The sequence below is a fragment of the Protobothrops mucrosquamatus genome, unplaced genomic scaffold (genome assembly GCF_001527695.2).
Source record: "Protobothrops mucrosquamatus isolate PMUCROS unplaced genomic scaffold, P.Mucros_1.0 scaffold439, whole genome shotgun sequence".
NCBI lineage: Eukaryota > Metazoa > Chordata > Lepidosauria > Squamata > Viperidae > Protobothrops > Protobothrops mucrosquamatus.
This window is the reverse complement of record NW_015386763.1, coordinates 231,748-243,697: the sequence shown is the minus strand read 5'-3', so window position 1 is coordinate 243,697 and position 11,950 is coordinate 231,748. Positions and strand designations below refer to the sequence as shown.

Below are 11,950 nucleotides of genomic sequence, written 5' to 3'. Positions count from 1 at the left end.
GGCATTTGCCTCTTCACTAAGGAGGTATTTTTCTTTGTAAGCCAATACTATGGAACAAACAGAACAGTGTACAGTAATATCCAGCAAATCCATAAAGGGAGAAAGGCTGTATTTTTGATGATTAGCAATACAATATTGCTTTTAATAAGGCTGAAGGCAGACTATGTCTGGAGCTGCAGCATTCTATTCATCAGGTTGGGTAAATATAAAATATTGGGCACCAGCTGAGAGCTGCTAAAATATCTTGGATCAAAAACAAGTTTTTTTAAAAAAGAAAGAATCTAATTACTAGCTCCCTGTAGGTGGAAAGGACATCTATCTGCAAAACAGAGGTGTTAATCTGAGAGATCACTGGCAAGAAAAAATCTATGGAGCTATAAGTTTGGGGAAAAAACTAAGATGGAAGTAGTAGTACAAAGAGCTCCATAAACTTTAACTAGTTTCTTACATTACAAATATCAGAACTGATTTGGATAGATGTTAATAGCCAATGAAGTGGTTACCCAATGTATGTTATTGCTGAACCTGACATTAAGTTCAAATCAAATTCAAACAATTCTTGCCTATGAATAACTGCCCAAAGTCCTCAAAGGGCATCAGAGTATTGATTGGAACCACAGGACACTGTGTCATCTACCAGCCACTCTGTTCTTTCTTATTCCAAGCATCAACGAGGTCATTGACAGAGTGGTCAGCCTTTCTCTCAAATATCCCCTAGAATAGATCTTGTTAGAACCAAATAGGATCCACCAACCTAAGCCAGCACTACTTCCTCAAAAGACAATCCAGATCTACCACCTCAAAAGCAAGTTTAAATAAGATGGCAGCAAAATGATTAAATTTCAGATGACTCACTGCCCATAGTTGCATCTAGACTCTTACTCCAATTCCTGTCTCCATTCTACTATTTCCCACTCAGGATCTTCTTTCTCAGAATATTTCATACTTTCTTCCCTAGACTCCAACCCCTACTGCACTTGTTAGGTTTGTCTGAGTCTGAAAAGACTCAAGACTCATCAAGCTGTTTGGAAATCCCCCTTTCATTTTTAAATTCTATGTTTACCCCTGGAGAATCCTGTTGCAATATCTTCCATTTTGTTTGAATGGTGCTGCTTTGGTTATGAAAGGTTCCATACTTAAAGAAAATCTCTATTTGCCCTGAGTGCATAATTTATTTTTTTACAGCTCTATTCTTCCCTTTCTCCAAGGCTCAAGTAGGTCTAACATTGGCATTTCCCCTCATTTTTGTCTGTCCTCACTTTGCCCCAAAAAAGAGCCCATTAAAGCAGCCACATAGTAGTTGGATTGGAACGGGAGAACATCCACACAATTGCAACTATACATCCATGCAAACCTATGCATATAATTTGGGGGGGGGGGATGTTTGTGCATGCCTCTGAGTCCATGAATCAACCTCAATAAGTCCTTGCTGTTTTCTTCAGAAGATTTTTCAGAAGTGACTTGCCTTCTTAGGGCTAAGAAAGAGTGAAGGTCACCCAGCTGGCTTCTTGCCCAAAGTAGGATCAGAACTGATGCTTTCCTGATTCTCATTTAATGCTTTGACCAGTACACCAAAATGACTCATATATATGAAGGTAAAAGGATAACATTTTTTGCTATGGAAAGAAGGAATTGCATAAGAGTTTGTACTAGGTTTCTCTTCCAGGAATACCTTTGGCCCACCTAAGGAAAATCAATATCCATGCCCCAAGATTAGCCTAAAATGGGAATGAGTAAAGTACACTTCCGGCCATGCTTATTTTGAAATTTTTCACCTGTCTGAAAATATAAATAGAGTGGTGCTTAATTCTATACAAATACATGCCACCTAGTGGTAATGTTATCAAATATCCCTCAAAGTCTTTTATTTTTGTGAAAACTGGAAGATCAGCTTAAGTTTGATGAGGGTATCTATAAATCACAATTATCTGTGCTGAAACATTTGCTGGTAGTAAACAAAGCACCTGTGCACCTTGAGAAAGATACTGAAGCTGATTTAGGATAGTTCACAATGAATTACCACCTGTGTACATAGAAATAGTGTAAATATCTCTCACAACATAGGGCAGGGGTCTTCAAACTTGGCCCTTTTATGACTTGTGGACTTCAACTCCCAAAATTCCTCAGCCAGCATGCCTGGCTGAGGAATTCTGGGAGTTGAAGTCCACAAGTCATAAAAGGGTCAAGTTTGAAGACCCCTGACATAGGGACATACAATGTAGTTTATTCTTCAGAGGAAAAAAATTGATAGTGAATAAAACAGTGAATGAGTAGTGTGAAAGAAGTATGTCTAATAATGAGAAAATGATGAGGATCAAACTGCAAAATAAATTTATGGAAGAAGGGTGAATGGTCAAGAGAAAGAAAAAGTTATGATTGGTTTTGTTAGCTACTCAGAAACTTGAGAGATGTGTAAAGAATAAAAGGCAATATATATGAAGCAGTGTGTGGAAGTTAAAGCATGAATAATTTGCAAATATAAACATAGGGGGAATAGTAAATTGTGGTTTTATTCACTATCAGTTCATTCAGCAACCATTCCTTATTAACCCTTTTGCTTGGTTTACTAAACAAAGTTCTTATGGATCCCGTTTCCACTCTATTGAGTGAACTTTTCTTTCCTCTGACATAAGCAGCTCTCCCTGCCAAAGAAGAAAAGGGTAGTGATATGCTCCTAATCTCAGCTTTCTTTTATTTAACATTCATCCCTTGGACAGCCACATATCATCCACTTACCTTTTGACCAGCATTTGCGCACGCTTTAAGTTGTCCAATCAATTTCCCATTTTCATCTGTTTGGCCTGTGTTTGTTACCATTTATGTATATGATTTCATCTATTTGATCTGTTTGTTACCATTTATGTATTGTTTGCAGTTGATTTATTTCCCTTGTCAAACACAATTATATTAATTTCTGTTGTAAACAAGAATAACAATTTGGCAAAAACTTTTAGAGGCCCCTAGGGATCACTTAAGGCTTTGGTCTAGCTCTGAGTCTTCAGCATGTATATTTCTGATCTCTGTGATAAGAGGTGACAAGATTGGAGAAATCGGAAGTGTGGGATACTGTATAGAGGAAAAAAATACATCACTAAAAATATATGATGGAAATATCAGAAAATCGATACCATGGACGAGTAGTGGAAATTGGGCAGGGTTTTTTTTTTAAACTAAATTTATCTTGTATAAAATTGCAGAACAAGGCTGCCTTGTTATTATATTTAGCAAACTATGTGATACACTGTATGTTGCCATCCTATAAATTAAATATTATCTGGCAATGGGATAAATTATTTGCATAGAAATGCTCTTTGCATAAGCAGTGATTTTACCAGATAGAAAGTTCAACCCTAATTTATGTGGATTGCAGGGGGGGGGGTTATTTTAGCACCAAATTAAAACATACTTCAAGTGAGATTTTTTTAAACATAAAATGTTACTATTTTACATTACTGGAATTCCACATTCCAATTCCATGGCAATATGTGTAGGCCCCAATTCTCATTCTCCAGCCAGTAATGGTGGATGGGGAATTTTGGAATTAAACTCTAATTTATATGGACCATGACAGCTGCTGGAGTAAGATTCCCTCCAACTTATGCTGTTCATTTCTTTGTTGTCGTTCAACAATGTGCTAATTTTGAATTCAAAAGGTTTTTTTTTCTTTTGCTGTCCTGCCATTTCCCCTGGATATAAGGCAAAACAGCCTGGAATCTGAACTACTTACCTGAAATCTTCCATTGATCTCAATGGGATTGACTTCTGCATGGATATATGTAGAACTGTGCTACATGTGATATTGTACCAGAAGGCCACCTACCCTGGAATGAGGCAAAGGACTCTAGGAAGATTGAGACCAAATCAAATGCAGAAGGGCAAAGTCAGCCCAGGCATTTTGTGACTTGAGGCAAAAGACATGATGCTGGGGGAAGTTATGGGTGGGAAGCCCATAGAGCAGTGGTTCTCAACCTTTTTAATGCCGCGACCCCAACCGATCATAAGTCGAGGACTAAACCGGTCGTAAGTCGAGGACTAAACCGGTCGTAAGTCGAGGACTACCCAACCGGTCGTAAGTCGAAGACTTTCCCTGCCCGGGAGCACCGCACATGCGTGGTTCCGCCCCCTGCGCCGGCCAAGGCGTAGCTGGCAAGCGGCAGAGACAGAGCAGGCCGACCACCAGCTGGCCCAGCCCAAGGGAGGTAAGGCACCCACCGGAAAAGGGGAAAAAAATGGCGGACAAAAAAAATGGCGGACAGCCTTGCTTGGCGACCCCCATGAAATGGTCGATCGACCCGAAATGGGGTCCCGCCCCACAGGTTGAGAACCACTGCCATAGAGGAACTGGGCAGATCATCAGCTAAATTTTACTTTCCCACTTGAGATAGATTATCCCTTCTACCACTTTTAAAACAGCAGGATACCTTGTGGAGGGTACAAAGCAAGTCAGGGGATGTACAGAGCTTCCTCCCTCACCATCATGTCAACCGTCAGTGTGCACTTTCTGAGGTTGTTTCACGCTGTTTGGCCCTGCATGGGATGTAGCCAGAGAACTAGAACCCCAAATTTCTTTTCAAACCTAATAAATGTCGAAAGGCATATCATCATGAAAGGGTGTAGGGTTCTAATACTAGGTTGGAATACCTAGTGTCCATATTTCATTGAAAGCTGCTTTGGCACCAGTTTCTTTGTATTATACTACAAGTTTAAAAATGAAGAAGTTAAGTTGCCTTCAGTCAGACTATTTGCCATTAAGTCCAGTTTCTTCTGTTCTAACTAGCAGCAACTGTCCAGCAGCTTTGGCATACAGTCTTACCTGCCCCGTTATTTAATCCCTTTCTAAATGGAAGTGCCAAAGCATGTGTCCGGTTATTGAGTTGCTTCCCTTCTCTAAAGCTTTCTTAAGAAAAATAAAAATACTATTTTCTATCCCTGTTTCAACTGCCAACTAAGCAGACATTCTTCAAGGAACAAATAACATCCTCTTCCCCCCAAAAAAATGTACAGTCAAACCAATTGATGTGCAACACTGTCATTGTTGGAAGAAGTTTACACATTTCCTAACACATGATCAAAGGGCAATGCTGAAAAAAATGCCGTTTTCATGAGGTCCCAGTGTGTCCCATCCTTGCACTGTACAGCTACCAGAGCTGATTGCCCAGTGTTTAAAGAAGACCAAGGAGACAACAAGGAGGCACACAGCAAGGTGATTCGATCCTCACAAGACTGGTCGGTCCTATGGTGTATGTTACTTCATTCTCACAAATTCCTGGTGGTAAACAGATCTCCTTGGTGACAGTTGAATAGTTGTATTCCTTCCCTCTACAAGTCTTAAATTCTTCTTCATGTTCAGCACAAACTTTAACCTTCCCATCTTGCACTTTCACTGTAATGTCTTCTGGGTCAAAACCTTTAACATCCATTAAAGCTAAAAGCTTTGGGCGACTACATGCTGCCATCATTTTACAAACCCTTCTTCGAATCCTGCAATTATAACAAAGAAGAGGATAAGAGTGCAACATACCACTTTAAATATTAGAATATCCTATACAAATCTGATGATATACAAAGTTCAGTACTTAGCAGTAGAAGTTAATACATCTCAAATGTTGCTGGAAACTAAGCTGTAGAGATTAAAAGAAATGTTTCAGAGTTGAACTCATCTGTATTCTACTGAGGTTAGTAATGACAGATTAATGAAATTCCTATCAGTGTTGGCATTACTGACATGATTATACACAAGAAACATCCACACAAATTTTGTTAGGGGGAAAATTGAGATGCACTAGCTTAGGAAATGCTGAAAGATTGTCAAAGAATGCTAAAAAAAGAATTGGGAAAATGTATGATGCAAATCGTATTTCAGAATACTCTTTTTTGCTAGGCTTTTATTTGCACAATGCTAAGTGTGATGTGAACCTATCTACTGGAGTTTGTTAATTCTAAAGAAATAGCATTATAAGGTAAAAAACAAACAGAAGAGAATATATGTAGCTCAGGTTGATCTCCTTAGTATTCCCTAGCTTGGTTGTTTGTCAGTTAATGAAACATCTGCAAACAAACAATCAAGTTTAGAAAGCACCAAGGACTCCACAGACTTAGTATGATTTGTGGATTGGGTACTTTAAACAGGATAAACTGGCCCTTAGTTCAGGTAAGGTGAGACGTTATTCAGAAGTATCAGGACAATTTAGGCTAAGAGGGAAAAAGTTTTTTTAAAAGCACTCTATCAAAAACTACATACATATCTTGGAAAAGGCACTAATAAACTATTTTGGAATTTTGTCAAGACAATTGCATGGAACTGTCCATGAAGTTTCCAGGAGATGAAGAAAACTTGAAGACTTTTAAAATATTTATTCAGTCCCAAGTTTCTCATTTTTCAAATGAATATTACACATGTCACAATGAAACTTTTATATCTGTATCTATTTTCCATTGGGCTATCCAATTATATAGTCATGTATAACCTCAAACTAACAATTTCCATCTGGCAGGTATGTGGATGTCAAGTGCCTAATCAGAATGGCTTCTTAAATATACAATTGTCCAGGCTCACTGGGCCATATTCACTACAACACTCTTGCCATACCAGTTGGCTTAATGCAATATGTAAATTTGGACAAAATGGTGGTATCAGAATAGAAGGATCTACCTTTAAAATGTACCAGTAAATTCTGCCTTTTTTCATGGACTCAGAATGTAAATCTATTTTGAATCAAACAGCAAGCAAATCTTTGTAATAAATAAAATATAGTCCTAAATATAAGAAAAGAACTTTGGCTATTGAAGACTTAGCTATATTCAGACTGCCCAGCCAAAATGTATTCAGTATGAGTCTGCCTTTAAATAAATCAGATTTCAGCTGCTAGAAGGCAGCCACTGGAATCCTTGTTGTAGACAAATGGTTGCATCGTGTTACACTGTTTATCCAGGAGCCATATTTGCCACGGTTTTCCCAGGCTGAATCAACTTTCTGCAACCTGATGCTCTTCACAATGGTTGGAAAATCACTCTTGACCTCCACATTCAACATGGCCAGGTGAGGTGAACCTTCCATATAAGAGTCTCCTTGTGAGACAAATGTAACTTCTGATGTGTTGCTAATTTGAATGCATTTTAAAAAATAAACTTGCTTTTGCTGATTTTTAATTAAAAGGGCTCAATCTTGTTGCTGTTTGATAGGGAGAAAAATAACACATCCCTTTGTTCTAGACTTCATTATTGCTAGCTTTCGGTTTGAGACTGTGATTACTAAGCAACAACATAATAGTCTTGAAAAAAAGTGAGGGCTTTTCTGCAGAAGACTGATTAGGAAGAAGACAGAGACCAAGCTGTAATTTGATTTTTCATTAGGCATAATATCCCAGATCATATTTAACTTTTCTTTTTCTATCAGGCTTTCACCAGTGTACCACAATAGCTACCTGCTCTCTTCCCCTCCAAAAATGTTTTCATGTGAAGCCAAGGGTAAGGCATGGATAGAATAATGAAGTCTATTATAGATACCATTTATCTTAATAGTGAGAAATATAATCTTCTAGAAAGTCCAGGGAAGATATTCTTATTCTATATTATGTCCAATGTTTTAAACTTTACATTTATTTCTCCCAACTTTGCAAGCAGCTACGGTAGCTACGGTTTTCTCAAGCTTTTTTGTTATGGAAGCTCGCAGACTATTTTCAAAACAGCCTCTTCTTTTCCCAAACTCCCCACTTCTTGCCTCGTCCTTCTCCCGAAGATTTAGTGCAAAAAAAAAAAAAAAAAAAAAGAACTAGCCATGTCTTGTATTTAATGTATAAAGCTGTTTCACTTTCTTCAGTAGATGTTCTTGAGGAATTTTTCTTCATACTAGCTCAAAATCCCATAAAATACATAAAATACTCACCATGAATTCAGAGATTAGGAAAAGTGTGCACTGAACCTCAATTATCCACAATATTATTTAAAGGAGATCATATTAGGACAAGTTATTTTTATTATGATGTTTTGCAGAAGCATTTATAGGATTCTATTAGGCCAGGGGTAGGCAACCTTGGCTCTTTTATGACTCGTGGACTTCAACTCCCTGAATTCCTGAGCCAGCCATGCTGGCTCAGGAATTCTGGGAGTTGAAGTCCACGAGTCATAAAAGAGCCAAGGTTGCCTACCCCTGTATTAGGCCTTAGTATGGATCAGAACTACATAATCTGATACTTCCACACTGTGGTTCTGATCAACATTTCTCTCCCTCTGAAGGCACCATTTCCCTCCCCACTGGTGACAAATTTCCCATTGATAAGCCCTGTAGGGCATCTTTCAAGTAGAATCATCTTATCCTGAACCGTAGCTAACTATATTTTAGTTAGTTGTACAAACCCAGTCATAGGGTTAATTTATAGTTCAGTGTCTCCTGCATAATATGGGTTAAAAGGCACCTAGCAGTGCACTAAAGATAGAAACGTGAATATCAAGGAATACATCAATTGAGAATGCAAAGATCCTGAGAAGGAAAACAAAGAAATATATTCCTCATCGTTAAATCTCTAGTAACATCTCTATTTGTGAAATTGGGAGAGCTAACAGTTATACATGGTTGGGTAGTTTACATTAGCTTGCAACGTGACATACAATATTTCTGTGCTACCTTGGTCAAATAGTTGTGAGAAACTTTGAAAACCCAATGACCAATTACGTCTGCAGATGAAGCCAACTGACCCTTTGGGGCTCAATGTGATGTCATGACACATACAAAGAGAGGGCAGGGCTTGTGTTGTGATGCCACGATGCTATGCCATTCTGACCCTCCTTGCCCCCACCAACAGCCACTGCCACTTTCACTGAACTGGCAGCCTTTTTCTTGAGAACAGGCTATACCTCATCCCACATGAAAATATGAGGCATGTAAGACAAATTATGTCCAGCCTCTGTTTCAATGACCAATGGAACTAGTACCATTAATTCTCATTTCATTCCCCACTGGTTCTTGATCTAGTAAAGAAAGAAAGAGGGAACAAACTTACCTGGCCAGTTCTTGCTCAGCTTCTATTTTAGCTCTAATAGCTTTCCGCTCCAAGGTTGAGAGGCAGAGCGGCCGACAGGGACGGCAACATAGTATGTCACACAGGCAATGGGGGTAAGGATGGAGAAGGCAGCAACACTGGGGATGGAGATTTATATCACAGAGGCAGTGGGTCTGCACATCGCAGATTTTAGGGCAGCAACTCATGTCTATAAGCTTTACACGCCTTTTCATTTCTCTGTCAGTTCGCCTTAAATTTCGCCTCACAGTTTCCAAAGCGTGACAGAATGTTGCCATTAAGAAAGCATTAAACCATATTCACTTACGAGTACAGCCTTTGAAAAAGGGCACCCGTCAGAAAAAAAAATTGGTCTTGCAAGCCCTGGCCAGAAGATTGCATTAAGGAGCTAGCCCCTGATGCTTTAGTTGTACTTCAGCATGCTGTTTATGACATCATTACTGTGTAAGGATGTCACAATCTCACCATTTCCATGGAAACGGCAAACAGTATATCCCAGAGTACCAAATACAAACTCATTAACAGAAAGTGTCAAGTGTGCGGTTTTTATTGAATGCTATGGTTTAGTAGCCTACATTACACACAATTTTTATGCCGAGTCTCTCTTAATAAGGAGTGCACTTTGTGTTTGTGTTAATAGTTGGGATATGATAATTCAAAGCTTTATAAGTCACAACAAGGCATCATCTAGCCTCAGAAAAAAAAATATTTATAGAAAGGAAGCAAGTGTATCCCGAAAACTGAAATGGATTGACAATATATGGTCATAAAGTTATAGTCTGGGGCTAAAAATAATGCATTATTGATAACCTTCAGTTCCAAATTAGCCCTTATACCTTTTGATCAAAATCGCATAACAAACAAAAAGCTTTTTCAAAAGAAGAATCATTTATTTGAAAGCATTTGGGGTTCAATATGATTGCTGTTTAGGAGGAGTCCCTGTGGGTTTTACTCCACTTGTCCTTGCTGACTATAGGTGCTTATCTCTGTTTCAAGGCCATTAAGCCAGTGCTGTCCGAAAGATATTTCTGTGATTGCTATTTAACCCAGTGGTTTTTACTGTCTATAACTTTCTCGCTATGGTCAGATAGACCTTAGTTATCATAAGCCTGGATGAGAAGTAACAAGTAACAACAAGTAACAAGTCAAACGCGCAACGTCACGTGATGTGTTGCAATGTATTGTGACTTTTTTTCCATTGCCGGCAACGGGGTGGGCGCGGTTTCGGCATGACGCATCCGGCCCACAGGCCAGTAGTTTGACACCCCTGGTGTAGAGGGTATAAGGAATGGCCTTGAGGGACAGGACAAAGAGCCACTATCAAAACAAGAGTCAGATAAAGGGGAACAGAGTCCCGGGCAGGGATGTTGCTTGAGTAAACATCTTAGACAAGACCTTCCTGAGCTCTCATGAAAGATAAAAGGAAACATAAAAAATAAAATCTTCCATTTAGACTTGGAAGATTCTTTTACTATAGCTTTACAATAAAAGTAGTATTGGCCTTTATGACATTGGATTCATAGTCTGATTTACCTTGCAGGACTAACAAAAGATTGAGTTTTCACTCTTTCGCAGTGGTCCGGAGGCTAAGAGCTACTGAAGTATCAAATTCTGATGAGGTGAGGGTTTTGGTGACTGAAGCTATGATAGAATTGTAGGCATAATATTGCATGATAAAATAGTTATAAAGTATTAGCCAAGATTGCCCAGTTATCTCTTCATTACCAATATAATACTGAGCTATTATTAGTAAATGGTTAGAACACTAATATCATTAACTGAAGTACATATTCAAAAAACTAGAGTTCCTAATTTGGTGGCTACATACAGCATATCCAACAACTGATAGAATTTTACATGTCACCACAATCTATATAAATAGAAATGTAAATGTTCGTTTGTTCAAAATCTTAAATCTCCGAAACTTCTTCACCGATTCCTTTGAAATTTTGACACAACGTTGCATTCGAATACGCGCGTGTTTTTATATACCTATATTATAAAGATGTCACACCTGTGACAGGTAAAAACATGATTTTTTTGAAAAACAGCGCCATCTGTTGGCTGAGTGAACAAGAGCCACAGCAACGCGTGGCCGGGTACAGCTATTACTAATGAAATGTTAATTTAATTTCTGTTACGGCCAGTTTGGTTTGGTAAAGACATAAAGCTAAAAACAGGGAGGGTATGAGTTCTAGTCCCGTCTTGGACATGAAGCCAAGTGAGTGATCTTATATCAGTCACCCTCTCTCAGCCCCTGGCAAGGAGGCAATGACAATCCACTTCTGAAAAACCTTGCCAAAAACCCTGTCTAGGCCAGTGGTTCTCAACCTTTTTAATGCCGCGACCCCAACCGGTTGTAAGTTGAGGACTAAACTGGTCGTAAGTCAAGGACTAAATCGGTCGTAAGTTGAGGACTAAACCGGTCGTAAGTCAAGAACTACCCAACCGGTCGTAAGTCGAGGACTTTCCCTGCCCGGGAGCGCCGCGCATGCGTGGTTCCGCCCTCTGCGCCGGCCGAGGCGTAGCTGGCAAGCGGCAGAGATGGAGCAGGCCGACCACCAGCTGGCCCAGCCCAAGGGAGGTAAGGCACCCGCCGGAAAAGGGGAAAAAAAATGGCGGACAAAAAAAATGGCGGACAAAAAAAATGGCGGACAGCCTTGCTTGGCGACCCCCATGAAATGGTTGATCGACCCCAAATGGGGTCCCGACCCACAGGTTGAGAACCACTGGTCTAGGCAGTCTCTGAAAACTGGACATGACTGAATGGAATAAACAAAATATTCTGTTAAATGCATGTCTGTAAGCAGCATCTACTTACAGATGGAACTGATTTTATTGGAGAATAAATATAACTAATACTTTTAAATGTGCAAATAGAGTCTACTTTGCATTACGTTAACATCATCCTATTTCCCAAAGGGAAAGCAATC

The 11,950-nt window shown here is 39.2% G+C and overlaps 1 protein-coding gene across 1 annotated transcript; it reads right to left on the bottom strand.

Annotated features, from left to right (window-relative positions):
* Window positions 1–5,162: 5,162 nt before the first annotated feature.
* On the bottom strand, window positions 5,163–9,295 carry ODF1 (outer dense fiber of sperm tails 1). The gene is made up of 2 exons (XM_015816370.1): window positions 9,000–9,295; window positions 5,163–5,481 (listed from the first exon to the last, which is right to left on the bottom strand). The coding sequence occupies exons 1-2, from the start codon at window positions 9,293–9,295 to the stop codon at window positions 5,163–5,165; spliced, it is 615 nt and encodes a 204-aa protein (XP_015671856.1).
* Window positions 9,296–11,950: the final 2,655 nt, after the last annotated feature.